The sequence below is a fragment of the Bos taurus genome, chromosome 27 (assembly GCF_002263795.3).
Source record: "Bos taurus isolate L1 Dominette 01449 registration number 42190680 breed Hereford chromosome 27, ARS-UCD2.0, whole genome shotgun sequence".
NCBI classification, from domain to species: Eukaryota; Metazoa; Chordata; class Mammalia; order Artiodactyla; family Bovidae; genus Bos; species Bos taurus.
This window is the reverse complement of record NC_037354.1, coordinates 37,634,528-37,656,235: the sequence shown is the minus strand read 5'-3', so window position 1 is coordinate 37,656,235 and position 21,708 is coordinate 37,634,528. Positions and strand designations below refer to the sequence as shown.

At 41.3% G+C, this 21,708-nt stretch overlaps 1 protein-coding gene across 3 annotated transcripts in view; it reads right to left on the bottom strand.

The window, feature by feature from the left end:
- HOOK3 (hook microtubule tethering protein 3) overlaps window positions 1–21,708 on the bottom strand; it is an 88,650-nt gene that overhangs the window by 23,435 nt on the left and 43,507 nt on the right. For all 3 annotated transcript variants that reach the window (XM_059882240.1, XM_059882239.1, NM_001192600.1), the window contains 7 exons: window positions 20,275–20,438; window positions 17,026–17,166; window positions 15,386–15,587; window positions 11,977–12,087; window positions 10,841–10,928; window positions 6,001–6,070; window positions 3,912–4,052 (listed from right to left, as the gene is read on the bottom strand). In XM_059882240.1, the coding sequence (XP_059738223.1) occupies window positions 3,912–4,052; window positions 6,001–6,070; window positions 10,841–10,928; window positions 11,977–12,087; window positions 15,386–15,587; window positions 17,026–17,166; window positions 20,275–20,438 (917 nt within the window). The remainder of the gene's footprint in view (window positions 1–3,911; window positions 4,053–6,000; window positions 6,071–10,840; window positions 10,929–11,976; window positions 12,088–15,385; window positions 15,588–17,025; window positions 17,167–20,274; window positions 20,439–21,708) is intronic.

Genomic DNA, 21,708 nt, shown 5'->3' with positions numbered 1-21,708 from the left:
TCTGTCTCCACAAATTCTCTATAGATCATTAGGCGGCAACGGTCGGGGGACTAGTGGGTCTTGGGTGATGCTGAAGGAGCCGAGAGTATTTCAGAAAGATCACGGTGCCGTGCAAGTCAAAGAGATCATTTTGGAAGGCGGAGAGCAGCAGGAAAGTAGGAAGCCCGGGCGGAGGCCACCACAGTGATGACTACACTTCCCTGAAACAGACGGGGTCAGAGGAGGAGATGCACAGAAGACATAAAAGAACAGAAGGAGCAAAAAACCACCGAGGATTGTACTCTCAGCAACCAAGAGCCACTTACCACAAAAGGGAACGCAGGAGGAACAGGCTGAGCCACAGCACAAAGAAACTTGCTTGCTATTTGTTGAAAACTGAGTGATGGAAATGCCTGTTACAACGGCTGGACCCTTGCAACTGGTGCCCAGCAGGAGGGCACAGCAGACCCTGGGGCCGTCTGGCGACGACTAGGGCCGTGAGCATGAACGACAGTGGCCGCAGAAAGTGCGGCCTGGCGCACAAGAGACCAGGAAGGCCCCCAGCAGATCACCAAGCAGAGGGCGGAAGGGACGGCTCACCCTGGAGAGGAACCAGGGACTCAGAAGGAACGAGCCAGGGCTGCTCCTGAAGCTGAGAAGAACTGAGGAAGGGGAAGTGATCAACCATGAACATGGTAAAGAGGGGAGGAAGAGAAGTCCAGGATGCTCCCACGGGGCTGGCAGGTCTAGTAAAAAACACTTTAGGAAAAGTCAGATGCCCCCCAATTAAGGACAAAACAGGGCAATGACTAGAATCCAAACAGCCAAGAATTTCAGCATGAAATTTTTTTTACTCAACAAGAAATTCTTATTAGAAACCTCCAGGTGCTATAATTTAGTAAGAATCACAGTAAAGATATAATAAACCTATAATAATAATTGGTATTTTTTCACATGAAGGAATCTGCTTTTCTACTCAGTGAAAGAATTATATGAAAATTCATATTCAATATGGGAACAGAGGTACATAAGTACACAACTGACTGTAACTTTGTTTAATTTTCTCAGGAAGCAATAGGGAAAATATATCAAACTCTAAGACTATTTCAACTTTCCATCCTAGCGATTTTTGAAATTTATTTCGTCAACAAATACTATTACTAGGTGGAGGCCATTGTAAATGTCATAACACATAGTCTAAAATACTAGTTAAAGTACAGCTCAAGCATGTACACACGTGTATGAAGCTATAAAATGTGTGTAAATATGTATGAGAAAGTTCACTGACAAAAGAAGTGAGGATTGTAATGCCGACCTCAAGGGTCAGAGATTCTGACGTGGCTCTACTCTGGATCCTTCGTGCCTCTCCTAATACTGCTGGAGGGTCAGCAGGTATCACGGATTTTAACAAATGCCAACTTACTGGCAAAACTAACTGGAGAGGACTTTGGAGGCTGAGCTCTCCTTCTAAGGTGAGGAATGGCGTGAGCAAATTGCATTCACGGTCACACAGCCGCAAGGCCCAGTGGGACTGAAACTCTGCGCGGCTCCAGTCCAGTGCTGGCAACTGGTAGGTTAAGGCAGAGACCAGGTAACGTGAGTACTTATTAAACTCAGCAAGACAACACACGACAATTCACCTAAGAGGAAAAGCATCCAGTGAGGGGGACGACGGGAAGGAGAATGTTTCACAAATATGGCAGAAGACACACTGGTGGACTAGAGGCTTTGCAGTCAGGTAGCCTGCGTCTCAGTCCAAATTCCTCCATCTGCAAAATTTAGGTAAAGTAAGACCACATGTTTAAAACACTCAGCACAGTGTTTGGAACAAACAGGGGCTTAATAAACGCTAGCTGCTATTATTATTACTGTGGCAGGTCATAAAACCCACAGATGGCCATGACCTACAGGTAAGTTACTCATGTTGCAATCTGATAAACCAACACAGCTGTAAATAACAGGCACTTGGAGGTAACCAGTCATCTGGACGTGCAAGTGCTACAGTACGAATGACAGCTAGTTGTTCTGTTTTTAAGGAGAAAAGGGCAAAAGCTGTAGTAAGGCCTGTGAAAGACATGGCAAGTGTGATAGAAGATGTAGCAGGTGTTGATTCCCTGACAAGAAATCAGTGTCGGGAGTAGGCTCTCCTGCTGCTGCTGTTGCTGCTGCTAAGTTACTCAGTCGTGTCTGACTCTGTGCGACCCCAGAGAGAGCAGCCCACCAGGCTCCTCTGTCCATGGGATTTTCCAGGCAAGAGTACTGGAGTGGGGTGCCATTGCCTTCTCCGAGGCTCTCCTGACTAAGATGCTAAGATACAGTGGAGGCCGAGGATGGAGGGGTCAATCAAGGTGCTCTCACCTGGGCTCTGCGTGATTGCCACCTATTTTCCACTGTTCTCATTCCTCTCCCTTCTCTTTTCCCACTTTTTCTAAGTATTTTTTAAATAAAGTACTCATTATCTCTGCTCCTAAGAGCTGATATGCAAATGTCTCCTTCTATTTATACTCAATTACACTCTAATAAATCACCCTATTGTGTACACTGTTTGCTGATTCTCCCTCAGCAGGTTTAAAAATTAAAGTCACAGGAAGAAAGGTGGAGTATGTAAAACTGTCATAACAATTTTGACTCTCAAGACTGACTCATACCTGGAAAATGCCAAATCTATCAGGCATAATAAGCAAAGAATCTGTAATATCACATAAACTGTGAAACTATTTATAAAAATGTCAAATCCCTCAAAAAATGACAGAATATCACAGCTCTAAGACAAAGAAAAGACACCACGTGTTTGGGTTCTAAGCAACGTTTCCAAAAAGGAAAAGAATCAGAAGATTGTCACAACAAAATATAAAAGTAATCCTTGCCAGAGTAAGAATTGCTTTTAAAAGTAGTTGGAATGACTGCCTACTGCAATACTCTGAAAAGTTACAAGCAGGAAACTAATGTGCTTATTAGATTTGCAGACTCTAAATTCTCAAAATAACTGAATTATTCATAAGATGGATGATTTCCAACTAGAGTAGCAAGGATTAACAGATTAAAAAAAGAAAGCTCTATCAATTCGTTATGAGGGTTCCTACTATTTTCCTTACACCAACTGATTCTTTGAAACATCAGCTTGTCTAAACAAGGCAAACTTATTAATCTGATCATGACGACGAAGTAAAAGTGTCTCCAAAGACTGTCAATTAATGGTGACATTATTTTATCCTCTAGGTTTTTTTTTAAAAGATTTTATTTATTTTTAATGAATTAATTTTGCTTTTGGCTGCGCTGGGTCTTCGTTGCTGCGTGGGGGCTTTCTCTAGCTGTGGTGAGTGCGAGCTAATCTCCAGTTGTGGTGCGTGGGGTTCTTATTGCCAAGCCTTCTCTGGCTGCTCTAGGGCGTTCAGGCTTCAGTAGCCATTTCCCCGGGCCCTAAAGCATGGGCTCAGGAGCCGCGTCCCCCGGGCCCTAGAGCACGGGCTCGGCAGGTGTGCACCCCGGGCCCTAGAGCCGGAGTTGCGTCCCCCAGGCCCTGGAGAACACGCTCAGGAACCGTGTCCCCCGGGCCCTAGAGCACGGGCTCAGGAGTTGTGGTGCACGGTCTTCATTGGTCCTCAGCACGTGGGGGCTTCCTGGACCAGGGATCGAACCCGTGTCTCCTGCACTGGGGCTGTTTAAGCTTCTAGTTTTAATTAGTGATTAGGAAGGGGGAACGGCAGGACTTCGGTATCATTTTGCCTGAAGAACTGAAGATGGGGCTTCTATCACAGAGACACAGCCCTTTTAGGCAAATCTGCCTGTAAGTGGAAAAAGTACTTGTGAAATGAGATGGAGGAGAACACTCTCATTTGCCCCTGCAGCTCAGATCATGTGCCCCTGCAGCCCCTGCAGCAGTGTTTGAAGGGATCAGATCACGGTGAGTGGAGTGGCCGCCGCACCCTCACCTGTTCTCTGTCTCCAGCTCATTCTTGCGGAGGTTGGCGTCATCCAGAAGGCTCTGCAGCAAGGCGATCTTCTCATTGTCAGAACCCTCCTGGTTGATTTTCAACATCTTATTCTCATGCTGAAGACGAATGAGCTTCTCCCTGAGAGCAGAAGAAAAACAGATTAACATGGTTATCAAGATCCAGCGAGGCACCATTACAGATTTAATACGTAGAACAGAAATGAAAGAAAAAAAGAACCTGCAAGAAATTTAGCTCCTAACTGGCTGAGACAGCACATCTCAGGTCTCAAACCTTTTCTTTTTATAATAGAATTGATGGTCTGAAGATAAACAATCTCCAAGTATCATGATGTATAATGAATGAGGTTTCAAAATCCTATTTTCTTTCTGATTTAAACATTTACACATTCTGCCAAACTGCTCAAAAGAAGAGCTGTATAACCACAAGAAAAAAAAATGTTTTTGTAGTTCTCTGTGGCGATGGATACTAACTGAACTTACTCTGGTGATCATTTCACAACATATATGTATCCTTCATTCACATGTCAAATCATTATGTTGTACACCTAAAACTACTACAGAGTTATACGTCAATTATATCTCAATTAAAACACTGTATCTCTTTATTTTTAGTTTATGAGGTTTCTAACTTTTCCACACCCTTAACATTAGTGAAAATTATCACTTTTAATAGATTTTTGCAAACTGGAAAAGAAAATCTCACTATGTGTCAAGAATACTGACCTATGTCAATACTGGTCTATTAACGTGTTGAGAAGTTTCACCCCTTGCACTGTTTCACCTTGGTAGCTCTTGTAGACACAGAGCATATTTTAATTTTACTGAGTAATACTCAGTAGAAGCCATTTTGTTGAATCTTCATCATTGTTCTTTTCTCTCAGTTTAAAAATTCAACTTCATTACCTAAAAGCGTCCTTAAAATTTGTCTTTTTGGACATAACCATTTATTTATAGGGGCTTCCCAGGTCGTGCCAGTGGTAAAGAGCCTGCCTGCCAATGCAGGAGACATAAGAGACGCAGGTTTCATCCCTGGGTTGGGAAGATCTCCTGGAGAAGGAAATGGCAACCCACTGCAGTATCCTTGCCTAGAGAGTCCCATGGTCAGAGGAGCCTGGTGGGCTACAGTCCATAGGGTTGCAGAATCGGACATGACTGAAGCGACTTAGGATGCAGCATGCATTTATTTATAAATATTCATAAAATAAGTATTTATTTGTGAAACAAATTTTATTGGTCCAATAATAAAGTACCATATCAGATGGCAAAGAAGTAAAAGGTATTTAAGATGCTTCCAAAATTGGTGTTGCGTTACACACCTTCTGTACTTAAACAAATGCTAACAATAATAAATACTGTCTTCATTTATTCAACAAATGTTTGAATGCCTATGGCAACTTTCACAGTTTATAACTTTTACATAACTGTTATTTTAGCTAATACCTCCAAGGATGCTATCAAGAATCAAGGCTGGTGTTAACTTAAAAAGGGGGCAAATTAGCCCAAATAAGGTAAAAGCAATATTCAGGATTAATCATTATCCTTTTGCTGGACAGCTGATGCTTTCCAATCATTTACTCATTCTCATACATAAAGCCAGGCATACACTAAAATAAACAGAATATTTAAAATACAAATGTAAGGAACTTCTGAGGGAAGAGCAACAGAGACAGGGCAATGTTTCCTCCTGACTCTGCTTCTGTCTTCCCCAGACCATTTCTTGAACTTAGGTAATAAATCTCAGCGACTAAGTATTTTGCAGGCTAATGGCTAAGCATAACCTTTGTCTTTGGGCCACGTGGTTTCACGGCTAAGTGTCTGCTGAGGATACCCAAGCAGAGATGTGTCTGTCTGCATGTGTGAGACCCTGTCCTCCCCAAGAGAGAAACCAAGCTTCTGTACGGCCAGCTGAGAAGGTCTCTAACGTGCTGAAATCAAGGACACAGAGCCTCGAGTTCAGATTGAAAGTGTCAGTGATAAAGAGTAAGGAACTGGTCCTCTATATCACAGAGGAGTAAGTTTTCTACAACAATACTGTGAAGTGTGACTGGACTTCACCATCTCCTTACCTGATTTCCGGTGTGACGATCTCTGCTGCAAGACTGTCTGAAGACTCCTGACTTCCCAGAGGCATCAACCCTATAAACACACAAGCACTGACTCAAGGTCAAGAGAGACCACAACCACCTCCTTTAGTCCCTATATGAACCCTACTTTGAGCATTAAAGTACAAAAACTATGTCACAGTTGCCTTCCATCATCATCATCATTTTAACATTTTTAAGTGTACAGTTGAGTAACGCGAAGTCCTATGCTGATGCTAAGGCACCATTTTGTGGAAACATCACTACTGTCTATTTCCAAATGCTTTCATCACTCAATACATAAAATCTGTAACCATTAAGCAGTAACTACTCCCCACTGCTTTCTCCTTTAGCCCCTTGTAACTTTAATGCCAACATCTGGCCATTCTAGATACCTCACGCCAGCATCTGTCCTTCGGTGTCTGGCTCACTTCACCTAACACGCTGCTTTCAATATTCATCTATGTTGCAGCATTTATGAAAATTTCATCTCTTTATATGGCCCAATAATATTCCATTATACATACATATCATATTTTCTTTATTCATTTATCTGTTGACGGACACATGGTTGTTCCTGCCTTTTGGCTAATGTGAATAATGCTGCTGTGAACATTGGCATACCAGGATCTAGTTGAGTCCTTGCTTTGATTCTTTTGGGTATATACTTAGGAACAGAATTTTTAGATCATATGATAACTTTAACTTTTTATTATAAAGAACCACCAAACTCTTCCACAGTGGCTGACCCATCTTACATTCCCACCAGCAATACAAGAGGGCTCTGATCTCTCCACATCCTCATCAACATTTCTTATCTCCATTTTCCTTCTTTTTTGATGACAGCCATCCTGATGGGTATGAAGTGGGACCTCACTGTGGGTTTGATCTGCATTTCTCTAATGACTAACAATGTTGAGCACTGTTTCATATACAAATTCTGGCCATCTGGATATCTTTGGAGAAACGTGTCTTTAAGTCCTTTGCTTGTTTGCTGCTAAGTTGTAGAAGTCCTTTATACTCTCTGGACATCAACCACTTATCAGATAAAGGATCTGCAAATATTTCCTCCCATCTTGCACGCCACCTTTTCACTCTATTGACAGTGTTCCTTGACACAGAGAAGATTTTAATTTTGATGAAGTCCAGTTTACCTGTTACTCCTTTTGCTGCCTGTGCTTTTGGTATCAATTCCAAGGAACCCCTGCTGAATCCAACATCATGATGATTCTCTATGGTTTCTTCTTAAAGTTGTACAGTTTTAGTCCTTACATTTAGGTTTCCATTTTGACTTCCTTTTCGTATATGGTATAAGGATGGACACCTTCCTTCTTCTGGATGTGGACATCCAGCTTTCCCAGCACAATCTTCTTGAAAGACTTTCCTTTCCTGCACTAAGTTGTCTTGATGCTCCTCTTGAAAATCAGCTGACCGTCTACGGGAAGGTTTATTTCCAGGCCCTTTATATTCGGCTCCATTGGTCTATACATCTGCCCTTTCACCTATACATACTATTTGGATTACTCTAACATTTTACTAAGTTTTAAAATCAGGAAGTGTAAGTGCTCAAGCTAATTTTTTTCTTTTTCAAGATTGTTTTGGCTTTTCAGGATCCCTTGAAAGTCTATGTAAACTTTAGGCTGGGTTTTTCTATTTCTGCAAAAAATACTATCAGCATTTTGATAAGAATTGCACTGAATCTGTAGATTGTTTCCGTGATGTCATCTTAACAATATTAAGTCTCCAATGAACATGGATATCTTCCCATTTAGGTTTTGATTTTTTTCAGCAGTGTTTTGTACTTTTCAGGGTACAAGTGTCTTCCTGGTTAGATTTAGTCCCAAGTATTTTATTCTTTTTAATCCTATTGTAAATCAAATTGTTTTCTTAATTTACTTTCCATATTGTTCACTGCTAGTGTATAGAAATGTAACTCATTTTTGTTGTTTGATTTTATATCCTGTAAATTTGCTGAATTCATTTTATTTGTTCTATTTTTTTTCGTGTGTGTAGTTTTTAAAGGGTTTCAACATATAAGAGCATGTCATCTGCAAACAGAAATATTTTTGGTTCTTCCTTCCCAATTTAGATTTTTTTTCTTTGTCCAATTGCTCCGGCTAGAACTTCCTGTAGCATGTTAACCGAAGTATAGAAGTGGTGGTAGCAGGTGTCACTGTCTTATTCCTGATCTTAGAAGAAAAGCTTCTGGTTCTTCATCACCGAGTACACTGTTAGCTGTGGGTTTTTCGTACGACCTTCCTCATGCTGCAGAAGTTTCCTTTCTAGTTTACATTATTTCTTTAATGAAAGGGTTTTGGACGTTGTCAGTTGCCTTTCCTGCATCAATTGAGAGGATGATGCGTTTTTTCCTTCATTCTATTAGTGTGGTATATACTACACTGATCTCTATGTCTCTCTTATGTGAGTTCCACGTTGCTCAATTATAGCAGTTTTACAGTAACTTTTTTTCTGTTTTTTTGACATGGACCGTTTTTAAAGTCTTTATGGAATTTATTACAATATTGTTTTTGTTTTTTACATTTGCATTTTTTGGCCCTGAGGCATGAGGGATCTGAGCTCCCCGACCAGGGATTCAATCTGCACGGCCTGTGTTAGAAGGTGAAGTCTTAACCACTGGACCACTGGGGAAGTCCCTAAAGTAACTCTTGAAATCAGGATGTGTAGGCTCTCTAGCTTTTTATTTTTTTTTGGTTATAGTGGACACTTTGTTTTTTCGTATAAATTGTATCAGTAAAATCAGCTTGTCAATTTCTACAAAAAAGCCTGCTGAGAATCTGATTGGGATTGCATTGACTCTTTAGACCAATATGAAGAGAACTGCAGTCTCTCTCCACAACTGAATGTGGAATGTGTTTACATTTATTTATAATTTATCTTAGTAATGATTCATAGTTGTCAGTGTGGAAGTCTTGCATTTCTTTGCTAAACTTATTTGCAGTTCCTTCCTTAAGATAACTACTGTAATTTCACTTTCTGATTATTTACTAATAGTACACAGAAACGTATTTACACACTGATCTTGGACATTGAAACCTTGCCGAACTCAGCTGTCAGATCTCCTTTCCAATCTGAATGCCCTTCATTTCTTTTTTCTTTTTCTTCCGTGACTGCACTGGTGAGAAACTCCATGTTGAATACTGGTGGCTAGACTGAACAGCCTTGCTTTGTTTCTGGTCTTAGGGGAAAAGCATTTAGTCTTTCATCACTAAGTATGAGGTCAGTTGTAGGATGTTCACAGATGACCTCTACTAGGCTGCAGAAGTTTCCTTCTATTCCTAGGTTGCTAAGAGTGTTTACCATGGCTTATTTACAAAATGGAGACAGACTCACTGACATAGAAAACAAACTTAGGGTTACAAAAGGGGAAAGTGGGTGGGTAGGGGAATAAATCAGGAGTTCAGGATTGGCAGATGCAAGCTACTGTGTATACAATAAACCACAGGACTTCCCTGGTGGTCCAGTGGTGCAGAATCCACCTGCCAACGCAGGGCACACAGGTTCGAGCCCTGGGCCAGGAAGACTGCACACGCAGCGGAGCAGCTAAGTGCGTGAGCCACCACTACCGAAGCCCACACGCAGAGAGCCCGTGCTCCCCACCAACAGAAGCCACGGAAACGAGCAGCTCGAGCACTCTAACGAAGAGCAGTCCCGGCTCACACTACTAGATAAAAGCCCACACGCAGCAACAGAGACCCAGCACAGCAAGAAAAGAAACAAACAGAGAAACAAAATTATAAAAAAAAAAAAAAACTGAGCTAGGGTTTGATAAGCTGGTTCAGAAATAGGTGAAGAGGATAAGGAAAGACAGTGGTGACGAGAACACAGCTGAAATGCAGGTATGTAGGCTGGGTGACCTGGGAAAGAAGGCCATCAGCATGGTCATTAGAGGCCACAGAGGGGGCTGAAGGAGGATGGAGCGAATGAACAGGTTTGGCAGAAAGAGGGCGCAGGGAAAAGGAGGCTGCAGTCAGAGGAAAAGAGACAGTCTAGTTTCAGGCAACAGGAAAGCCAGGGGCTGGAAATACCAGTGGGAGTGAGCAGATGGTGAAGTGTACGAGCACCCAGCCAGGCTCACGTGCTCCCCAAGAGGTGGAAGGTAAATTCTCAGCTAAGTGCTGCTCCTTTCCTGTGAGGAGGAAAAGGTTTCTACTTTGGACGTTAAGTTCCCAAGTAGTGGGTGTTAGTGAACTGCTACCCACCTCACTTCTCAGCTGAAAGAAAGATCACTGATTTAGAAAGTCTGATATACTTTTAAAGAGGTCACTAGAAACTTTTCAGGTTTATTATTAACACAAATGATTTAACAAATGATTTATGCTTTTGATTTAATAAAACCCAAACATTTGAATGCATTCCCAGGTGGCACTAGTGGTAAAGAAACTGCTTGCCAATGTAGGAGACACAAGAGATGAGGCTTCAATCCCTGCGTTGGGAATATGGCAACCTACTCCAATATTCTCGCCTGGAAAATGTCACGGATAGAGGAGCCTGGTGGGCTACAGTCCACAGGGCTGCAAAGAGTCGGACGTGACTAAGTGACATATATATGTATATATATATATATATATAATATATAAACATTTGAATATAAAATTAAAAAGTAGGTAAATAAATTTGGTCTCATAACTATCGTCTATTTTCCATAAAATCTGGGTAACAGTTCAAAATCTGTATCAATCTCATGCCCTCTTCTCCAACTTTAAGTTCTTGTTTTTTTGGTGCAATCATCTTAAAATGAATCCTAACATTTTTCCTGATACTACCTAAACAAATAGTCTTGCTTGGGCTTCTGAAACATTGTTACCTTGAGTTGTGAGCTGTCCTTCCTGAGCCTGAACACAGCGAAGCTCTTCAATGGTTTCCTTCAGAGAATCCCTTTCCGATCTCAACCTCTGGAGGGACATTAAGAACAAGGGAGGTCAGCTTCAACCTTCATGAATTTACTCATTAGTGGTCTCTGCCTTACCTGACAGAATGATAAACAGTGCGGAACATGAACATGTTACAGTTTTTAATCTTTTACAGAACAATCACAGAAGGAAAAGATTAGGTTTTTTCCAGTTTAACCACACTGAATACAGTCCATGGGCAAGGCAGTATTTTATCTAGTGAACCGTAAGAAACAAAACTATCCATTCTCAACAATGAGTATCTTATTACGTAAATAAAATTCAGTATTTTATCTAGTTAACCGTAAGAAACAAAACCACTCCATTCTTAACAATGAGTATCTTATTACGGAAATAAAATTCAATATTTTATCTAGTGAACCGTAAGAAACAAAACTACTCCATTCTTAACAATGAGTATCTTATTACGTAAATAAAATTCTTTTCATGAAACATAAAAATCACACAACAAAGACAGTTCATGAATTATGACAAAGTAAAAATACTTTTAGAAGCTTCAAAATATGCTGAACAACAAAAAGAATTGTGTCCTCTGTAGTAAACATATAGAAAACAGAAAAGCTACATAAATTTATAGCAAATCACAAGTAAGATGATGGGAAAGAAGCATCAGTGGTACAAAAGTTAAATATACAGAAAATAAATTAGAATGAACAGTCTCTCAATCTTTTATTTTAGATCTATTTCTGAAACACAAATATGAATCTTCCTTAATTTAAAAATCAACAGGTGCAGGGAGGTCGAATCCGATGCTCTCTGACAACTCAGAAGGGTGGGAGGCGGGAGAGTGGTTCAAGAGGGAGGGGACATGCATGTACCTATGGCTGATTCATGTTGACAGATGGCAGAAACTGACACAATACTGTAAAGCAATTAGCTGCCAATTAAAAATAATTTGAAAAATCAATAGGATCTCTAAACTTTAAATTTATAAACAGAACAAGAAATTAACGTACCCAAAATAAGAATTAAATATCATTTTCTTAATTTTGACACTGATCAAAACCAAAATGCCAATATACATACTCACATCCTTTTCTTTTTGAAGACTGTCAACTTTTTCTTTTAGCCGCTTATATTCAAAATCTAATTTATCGGCTTTCTTCGATTCTTCAGATAATCTATTTTGCAGTTCTACTACCTGGTATAGAAAGGTATCATTAATTTTTATAATTTGACACATTAGAAATTATCAAATTTCTTCTACAGATCTATGAAGATTATCTTCCCCACAGATACTAAAAAAAATAGATAAGTTACAGAAGCCTGACTCAGTGGAGAGAACCTAGGTACAGAAATCTGCCTGGATACTGTGGGTTCTAAAACCAGACCATCTGGAAGAACAAATGCTCAAACCTAGAAAAACCTACAGGACTTTTGTTTCCTGTAACACAGGTAACTGGGCAGTCTGGAAGTCCTTTCAGCATGAAGCAAAAGAAATGCTAAGGGGGAATAATGTCCGATGGCATTGATAAGCTTGTAAGAAAGCCTGGGAGGTCAGTTCAGTTCAGTTCAGTCGCTCAGTCGTGTCCGACTCTTTGCGACCCCATGAATCGCAGCATGCCAGGCCTCCCTGTCCATCACCATCTCCCGGAGTTCACTCAAACTCATGTCCATCGAGTCGGTGATGCCATCCAGCCATCTCATCCTCTGTCGTCTCCTTCTCCTCCTGCCCCCAATCCCTCTCAGCATCAGTCTTTTCCAGTGAGTCAACTCTTTGCATGAGGTGGCCAAAGTACTGGAGTTTCAGCTTTAGCATCATTCCTTCCAAAGAAATCCCAGGGCTGATCTCCTTCAGAATGGACTGGTTGGATCTCCTTGCAGTCCAAGGGACTCTCAAGAGTCTTCTCCAACACTACAGCTCAAAAGCATCAATTCTTCGGCTCTCAGCCTTCTTCATAGTCCAACTCTCACATCCATACATGACCACAGGAAAGACCATAGCCTGGGAGGTCATCAGGGGCTAAAACTAGAGTGGAGGTTTGTGAGGAAGCTACGGGCACTGTGAGATGCCACCGGAAGTGCCAGGGGCCCAGGCCTTTAACATATTGGGAGGCAGGTGGTGGCTGTTAAACCATCTTGGATTCTGAAAGGTAGTGAGTCAGTAAATAGGTAGGTTAGGGAAAAAATCCATCAGCTGGCAAAGTCAGTAAGGAAACTTGCCTGCCTTAAAGTGAGTGTTCTGGGTTTTATAAAGTGTAACTTGAAAATGTGTAACCATAGCATGTGGATAGATGGATTTGTGTTAGAATTTTTGCCATATGTCTTGTCTGGCAAACCCTAAACCAAGCAATTAATTTAAGTCACCCTGGTTGGTAACACAGTGGTAAATTTGGCATACGAAACACACGTATTGCCTGGAAGAACACAGCCTCAACCAGGTCCCCAGTACTCTCAAAGCTAAAGATGAGAGCAAAACCCCAAATCACAAAAGTGTTAAAGAAATAAACCACTAAGAACAACAGCAGAAAAACATTAACAGTACGAACAAAAGCAAAATAGAAGAATAAGCCCTCCAAGCAAGTTAAACTGGAGTTATACTTAAAGAAAAGAAAGAAACCTCAATTATAAAAGGAATAAAATACCACTAAATATGATCACGTAGATGTGAATAGCCACCAAAAGAGAAGTTGCAGAAAGAGAAGTATTACAACGAAAAATAAAATAACATTAAGCTCCAGATCAGAAACTAGTTCATGGGGTCGCAGAATTGGAGACAACTTAGTGACTGAACAACAAGATCAGAAACAGAGAGAATGAGTATAATATTTCTATATTCTATAGCACAATTTCACCATAATAATTATAGGTGTAGAATTCTTTTTTATTTATTCAGTTTGTAATTCACGGTTAATACTAAATCTGATGTCTTTCATTGATTCTGAAAAACGCTCAGCCATTCTTTCCTTCAAATAATGTCCCTCTATAATTCTGTTCTTCTCTCTGGAACTCTGATAAAATCATTTCTTATTTTAATTTAATACCCTTTAATCACATTCATAGCTTCTTTGGACTACATTTAACTTTCAGTAATCCTTTCAACTTAGTTGTATGCTGAAAATTTTCATAATGAAATGTGGAAAAATGTATTCACCAAAAAACCCCACCAGCCATACATGGTGTACAGGGCTGTTCTAGTAAAACGTCTCTGTTACATTAAGTGAATATAACTTTGATGCCAAAATCAGAAGACAAGGAAAGCACGAGATAGAAAACTGAGTAAACTAATTGTAGAGGTAAAATATTCCAAGTAAAATAAACCAAGTGAATCTAACAACGTGAAACAACAAATAAACCTGCTACGACTGAACTGAGCTTATCTCAGGAAGGCAAGGATGGTCAAGCACAGGGATCTATCGATACAGTTCATCAGATTAACAGGAAGGAGAAGCAGCACAGGCATCTCTCAAAGGTATAGCTGATTAAATTCAACATCCGCTTATGAAAAACACTCATGAAATTAGGAATACAACGAAATTTTGTTACTCTTAAGAAAAGGTGGCTACCGAAACCAAAAGCAATCCTTATAATATACTGGTAAAACATTTAAAGTACTGCATAAAAAATCAACAACAAGAAATGGTTGTCTATTATTATTGCTTCTGTTCAAGACTATAGTAAAGGTCAGGCATGCTGACTAAGAAGGAAAAAAAGGATATGCTGTAAAAAGAAACAAATAAAAAGATTTTTATTTGTGTAAAATATGACTTCTGACAAGAAAACTAATAGACGTCGTTAGAAGTCATATGGGGGACTTCCATGCTGGTCCAGGGATTAAGACCCTGCCTTCCAGCGCAGGGGACTCAGGTGCCATCCCTGGTCAGGGGGCTAAGATCCCACATGCCTTATGGCCCAAAAGTCAAAGCATAAAATAGAAGCAATATAAAAACAAATTTAATAAAGACCTCAAAAATGGTCCCCCCTCCCAGAAGTAGTAATACGGGAACTGGACAAGATTGTAAAATCAGCATACAGGCCTTCCCTGGTGGTCCAATGTTTAAGAATCTGCCTGCCAATGCAGGGCACGTGGGTTCAAGTCTTGGTCTGGGAAGCTCCCATATGCTGCAGGGCAACTAAGCCCGTGCGCCACAACCACTGAGCCCAGGTGCCACAGTTACTGAAGCCCGTGCTCCTAGAGCCCAGGCTCTGCAGCAAGAGAGGCCGCTGCAAGGATACACCTGAGCATCTCAATAAAGAGGATTCCCCGACCGCTGCAACCAGAGGCAGTCTGAGCACAGCAGCCAAGACTCAGTGCAGTACATTAAGACGTAACAGAAGTATCTGCTGTAGGGACCAATCGATAACCTCTGGATAAGAACCAAGTTTCAGAGGTGAAAAACCAAACACCGTGGAAACAAGTCAGTGGACTCTGATGAGCCAGTGTGACTCTGGGGAATTCAGCTGCAAACAACGTCAAGAAACCAGGCCAACCTTCTTACCTGTCTCTTATACGTCTCGAGTTGACTCCGAGCCGCGTTGGCTTTTCGCAGCTCCTCCTCTAGACTGACTGTGTTCTGCATATACATAGTATTCTTTTCTTCTAAGAGCTTAACTTGCCGCCTCAAATCACCTAGATCTTCTAGCTTCTTCTTATATGATTCTACTTGGCCTTCTAGTTTAGAAACTTTATCAGAAGAATGTCTAGAACGAGATGGGAAACCAGGAATCACAAACACACCCACAGTTGAAAGCTGCTGTAGACAGGGATAAACCAAGAAGATCGCCAGGAAGTAACACATTCTAATGAAATGACGAGACCAAAGGTCGAGTCCAGCTTAGTTTTTTGGGCAGGTTCAAAAGTATGACCAAAGTGACAGCAAAATTTGTAATGAAGAACATTACATAAAATTTAAGGAATGCACGCAGGAGCAGGTACTCACAGAGCTCCATGCAGCACAAAAGCAAAATATACTGTACAGTGTCCAAATAATTTGGCAACTGGATGTTATTAGTGACCAGAGGAACAGCTGTTTCAGAGGAGCAGTTGGGGGGGGGGGGGGGCGGTGGCAAACTCTAGTGGGTTAAGGAGAGAATGTAAATCTGACCCCGTGTAATCTAAATCTGTTCTGGAGAGAAGCAGAGAGTAATACTTCTCTCACTGTTTCTAAGAAGAGAGGAACCGAAACATACAAATAGATGCTTGGCGGGGGCAGGGCGGGGGGGGGGGGGGTGGCCGGAGATTCAAATGGGAAGAGAAGTGATAACTGATGTGGCACCGGTCCCTGCAGAGCCAAGAAGGGTTCAGACCAGAGCACCAGGAGTCAGCAGTGGACGGGGCACCAGTCTGCACGCAGGCAGCAGAGGCCAAACACGGTGGGGATGCAGGAGACAGCACGCAGCGGGTCCACGGGTCATGACCCCGTCCCTCGGTGCAGGGGGCAACGTCATGCACCGAGACTGCAGCTCAGGAGTGGGGGGGCGGACGGAGAGGTGAGAAGAGTCAGGAAAACTCAGAGCAGCAACAAGCTAGGTGGGGACAGAGCCGTCCACGGATGGGCAGCAGAACGGGGGGCACATGGGGGGAGCCCAGAGGAGGGCGAGGATCATCAGTCTGCAAGAGGACAAAAATGACATCACTATGTGATTTTCTCTATTCGTTCTCAGCATTTAAAGAGCCAAAGGGTAAGATACAGATGGTTGGAATGATCCGACGGAGGACAGGTTAAACAGGCAGAACGGTGGAGAACCGAAGCAGCAGGGAGCAAGGGGCCCGGTGAGAGCGCAGCTGAGTCCAGCAAGGAAATGAGCCTCGTAGGGGAGACAGGATCTGAGCAAGTGGACAACGGATCAGCCGGACGACACAGAATGACAACCCAGGAGCAGCAGAGAGAAGCTCACAGCTACGCAAGCATGAAGTGCTGGTCAGAGATTAACTCCTACTTAACCAACATTTATATGCAGCACTTACTGCCAGATACTGTTCCGAGTGCCTAGAAACATAGGCTCACTCAGTTCCACGTGTCAGCCTGAGTGGGCGTGTGTACTATTCCCGCTTTACAAGATGAGAAATGGTTCCATGGAGGTGAACCCCGGGGGCCTGGCAGGTCTGAGATCCCACAGGGATGGGGGGATGGGTTACCTAAGAACATCTATTTCATCCTTCAGAGACTGAGCATCGTCTGCCAGAGTGGTCAGCTCATCGTTCTGCTGCCGAAGTTCAGAGATCTCCTTCTCCAGCTCTTCACAGCGTATTCGATAGTCATCTTTGGCTGCTTCAAGCCTGTCATCGAAACGAAACAGACCCAGAAAGCTCTACTGTCTAATAATTCTTCTTAGAACAGCAAAAGTAAGTTAAAAACAATGACAATAGGTTCTTCTTGAACTTGTCTCCCACTTTTGTGACCATATGCCGTATTTCCAAGTTTTAACTATCCTGGAAACAGATTCTGCCGTTCTAAGACTTGAAGAAAGACAACAACTGCCATCCTCTACTCAGAAAGGTAGACACCAAGTGCCATTTTTCAAAATATATCAGCTATTAAGTTTTATTTTTAATTAGGAAATGAAAATACTCCCTTTAGAAATTTTAAAAAATGCAGAAAAACAAAGAAGATAAAAATCATGCATTACTCTAGACAGGTACCTACTGTTAACATTTATGGAGTGTAACTTCCAGCCTGACTTCTTTTCATAGATCTTTTCACCTCTCAAATATGGATAATATGGTTCCTAATTTATTTTAATCTATTGCTGCTTTTTTGGCCGTACCTCACGGCTTGTGGGACTGAACTCAGCCCCTCTGCCATAAAAGCGCAGAGTCCTAACCACTGGGCTGCTGGGGAATTCCATGTACGAATCTGTTTTGCTTAACACATACACCTTTCCTTTGGATTTACAGGATTCTCTCTCACGTCACAAATATTTATCACTGGTTATTTTAATTTTGTTTATGTATTTAAAGCATAAGACTCCTAGTTTTTATCCAATTCAACTAATGAATCTCACCCTTCATAGTTTTTGCTTCTAATGCACAATTAGAATTTTTTTCTTCTAATTCGTTATTTTCTGTTAGTATTTATAGGGTTTCATTTTTTTAACATTAAAGTTTTCAATTTCTCTGGAAACCATTTGGGTATATGATACAGAGCAGGAATCTAACTTTTCCTATCAAAACACCTACCAATCATTCCCAAACTATTTAACAAATAACCTTTCCCTATTGGATTAGAAAATGCCACTTTTATCATATTATAAATATTTATATATACTTGGACTGGTTTATGGATCATTTGTGTCACTGGTGTCTGTATTTTGTTGCACGGGTACCAAGCTGTTTCCATTAGGGTAAGCATTACAATTTTTTCTTCTTCTTCATTTATATACTTATGAGCAGAATTTTCCCGGTGGTACTAGTTACTGCTAGAAAGACCTGGGACATAAGCAAAGGTGAACATAACCCTCTCTCTCTTAAATGTTTATTGGTTCTAAGGACTTCTCAGTTGGTTCTCTTCTATTTTCTGGGTGGACACACATTATCTATAAATAATGATCATTTATTTTTTGTCTTTCCAGTATTTTAATCTCATTTCTTTTTCTTCTTTCATTTTCTAGAAAAGTAACAACAGCTAAATCTTATATAGCTTCTATGTGCCAGGCAATATTCTTAAAGTACTTTACATATATTAATTCATTTAATGCTCACAAAAATTCTAGAGGGTAGACAAAACTATTAGACCATCTTAGAGAAATGGAGGTATGCCGAAGGTTATACAGCTAGCAAGGGGCAAAGCCAGGATTTTTAGAGTGTCAAGAAAAAAGTCAAATAATATTAATAGATTAATACTCATCTTCATCTTATATTCTTAACTTTACTGATAATTTCATGTACCAAGCTTATTGTTTATTCTTCCTTTTCCTTTAACTTATGGAGGAGGCATAATACATTTATCTACTGTAATAGAATTAATAGTTATTATAACAGATTTAATAATATTTCTGGGATAAAGCTTATTTTTACTATAGCACTGGATTGAGTTTGCTACTCTTCTTTTCAGATTTGTTTAAAGAATACTGATAAATGAGATGTTAGCCATTTGAAAATAATAGTAATAAACCCATTATGTTAATACAATATATTGTTTATGAAACACAACTACTTTCTAAAAATGGTGAGAAGAGTGGCAATGTTTTTTACATTCTGTGATTCAAATCACTGGTTTACTCGAAGACAGCTGGGTTCTCCTGTTTCTACATGCGTCTGATGTGAGGGTTTTTTGGCCGAGGTTCATGAAGGAAATCCAGTCTAACAGATATGCAGCTGGAAGAGAGGGCCTGAAGACTCTCCGAAAGGGTCCTCAGATCACAGTCTGAACTGCGGCTGCAGACCAGAAGCAATGGACTATTTGCCTTAGGTTTCGGGGAAGACTAAGAAACTGCACTTTTTTCTGGTCAAGGCAAACAAAACAAAACAAAACATCACAGCACTGGAGAAAAATAAAGACTGGTAGATACGTAACCGTATCAAGTTAGTGGATAAGTAACGATACTTAATTTCACCCACACTTTTAACACTGAAAATCTACGGCTAGGTAATAAATGGGTCATGATACATTTTCTAGAAAATCGTTAACACAGTATTTTTATCATCCTGCCAGGTCCTTAGACTTTGCGCTCTGTTCTGTCTTGCAGGACACCAGATTTTCCTTTTACCACCCGACTGCCTGTGGGCCCTCTTCCTTTGTGGCCCTTTCCTCCTCGAGAAGATGTGTTAGAGGACGACTCCCTTACATCGGCTTGCCCTTTAACTACATCTGTCTCTATAAACGTCACCCCTGGCCTTTCTCTTATGCCCTTAAACTGTGCGCTGGAAGGCACAGTCTTTAAATTCCATGCCTGGTTAAAAAAAATTTTTTTTGGGGGGGGGCATCTGGCCCTTTAAGAAGATACACTTAATTTGAAATCCTATCCCTGCAGTTTGTGATCTAATTTCCTTTTTTTGTTTTAAATTTGATTTCCAATTTTGAGTGAACTTAATCTCTCCAGTGACCATTCCTACTCACCCTCAGGCCCCTTTGCTAGTTCTTCCTGATGTTTTTCTCAGTCTGACTTTAGTTGTCTCCAAGCACCTGGTGGGGTGGGGGTGGGATCTGCTCCTTCCCTTCATCTACAGTCACGGTTCAACTGGGGCGTTCTGTCTGCAAGTCAGGTTGAGGGCGAGAACTTTCCTAGACGTGTGTTCATTTCACAGTGTGTGGGAAGACTTTTGGGAAGTGGCTAATCACAGAGCCACCTTGGTCTGCAGCTACCCGGAAGCCCTAACACTATATTCTTAACTGCCAAAGACATTACCAGATTTTAAAGGATTAGAGCTGAGTGAGGGGTCCTTTACCTGAATGTTTCTTCCTGGAGCTGCTCTAACTGAGTCTGGAGCTGCAGATGCCTCCTTCCTGCTGGACTGTTAGGATCTTCTATAGAATCTGATTGATTAAGTCTTTCCATTAATACCTGATTCTCGACCAACAGACTGCTTTTCTCCTCCTGCAGTGCTGCGACCTGTTAGAATGTAGAAAGACAGGGGTTGTTTTCTCCAATTACGCTGGAATCTGCATTAATCACTTGTAAATCACCATTATGAATTGTGTGTGTGTGTGTTAGTTGCTCAGTTGTCTCCAACTCTTTGTGACTCCGCAGACTGTAGCCTACCAGGATCCTCTGTTCATGGAATTCTCTAGGCAAGAATACTGAAGGGGGTGGCCATTCCCTACTCCAGAGGATCTTCCCGACCTACACTGCAGGCAGATTCTTTACCATCTGAGCCGCCAGGGAAGCCATTATGAATTAAAGCCTGTTTTTAAAGAAGTACAAGTAATGTCCACTTAAAACATTTATATTATTTAGGAATATTGTACAGACAGACCAGTATGTAAAAGCAAGCAATAATTCATTTTTAAAATTTCCTATTTGAAAAGACAATTCACCAAAGAAGACATGTAAAAGGCTTCACAGGTGGCTCAGTGGTAAAGAATCCACCTGCCAATGAAGGAGATGCAAGAGATGCAGGTTCGATCCCTGGGTCAGGAAGATCCCCTGGAGTAGGAAATTGCAACCCACTCCAGCATTCCTCCGGGGAAAATTCCATGGACAGAAGACCTGCTGTGCTACGTACATGTGGCCGCAAAGAGTAGGGCAAGACTGGGTGAGAAAGCAGATACACACCCAACGGCAACTAAGTACACAAAAGAGACACTCACGATTACTCGCCAAGGAAAAGCAAGTTGAGACCATAATGTTATATCCATACACTCACTCCCACTAGGAAGCCGAACATTAGAGACTGGCTGTACCAAACGCTGGCGAAGATGCACACAAGTGGGATTTGACACACCGGTGAGAATGTGTACTGTTCTGAACGCTGTGAATACCTGGTTTGCATTTTCCTAAAAAATTAATCATGGAACCACCGCATGACGCAGACAGTTTACTCTTAGGTATTTATTTACCACAGAGAAACAAGACATATGTCCACAAGGAGATGCAGAATGTTTATAGCAGCTTCGTTTGTAACAGCTTCCCTGGTGGCTCAGGTGGTGAAGAATCTGCCTGCAATGCAGGAGACCCAGGTTCAGTGCCTGGGTCAGAAAGATCCCCTGGAGAAGGGAATGGCCACCCCTTCAGTTTTCTTGTCTGGAAAATCCCATGGACAGAGGAGCCTGGCGAGCTACAGTCCATGGGGTCGCAAAGAGTCAGACAGGATTGAGTGACTAACACAAACACAGAAAAACAAATATTTATCAACAGGTGAATAGCTAAATAACAGCACATC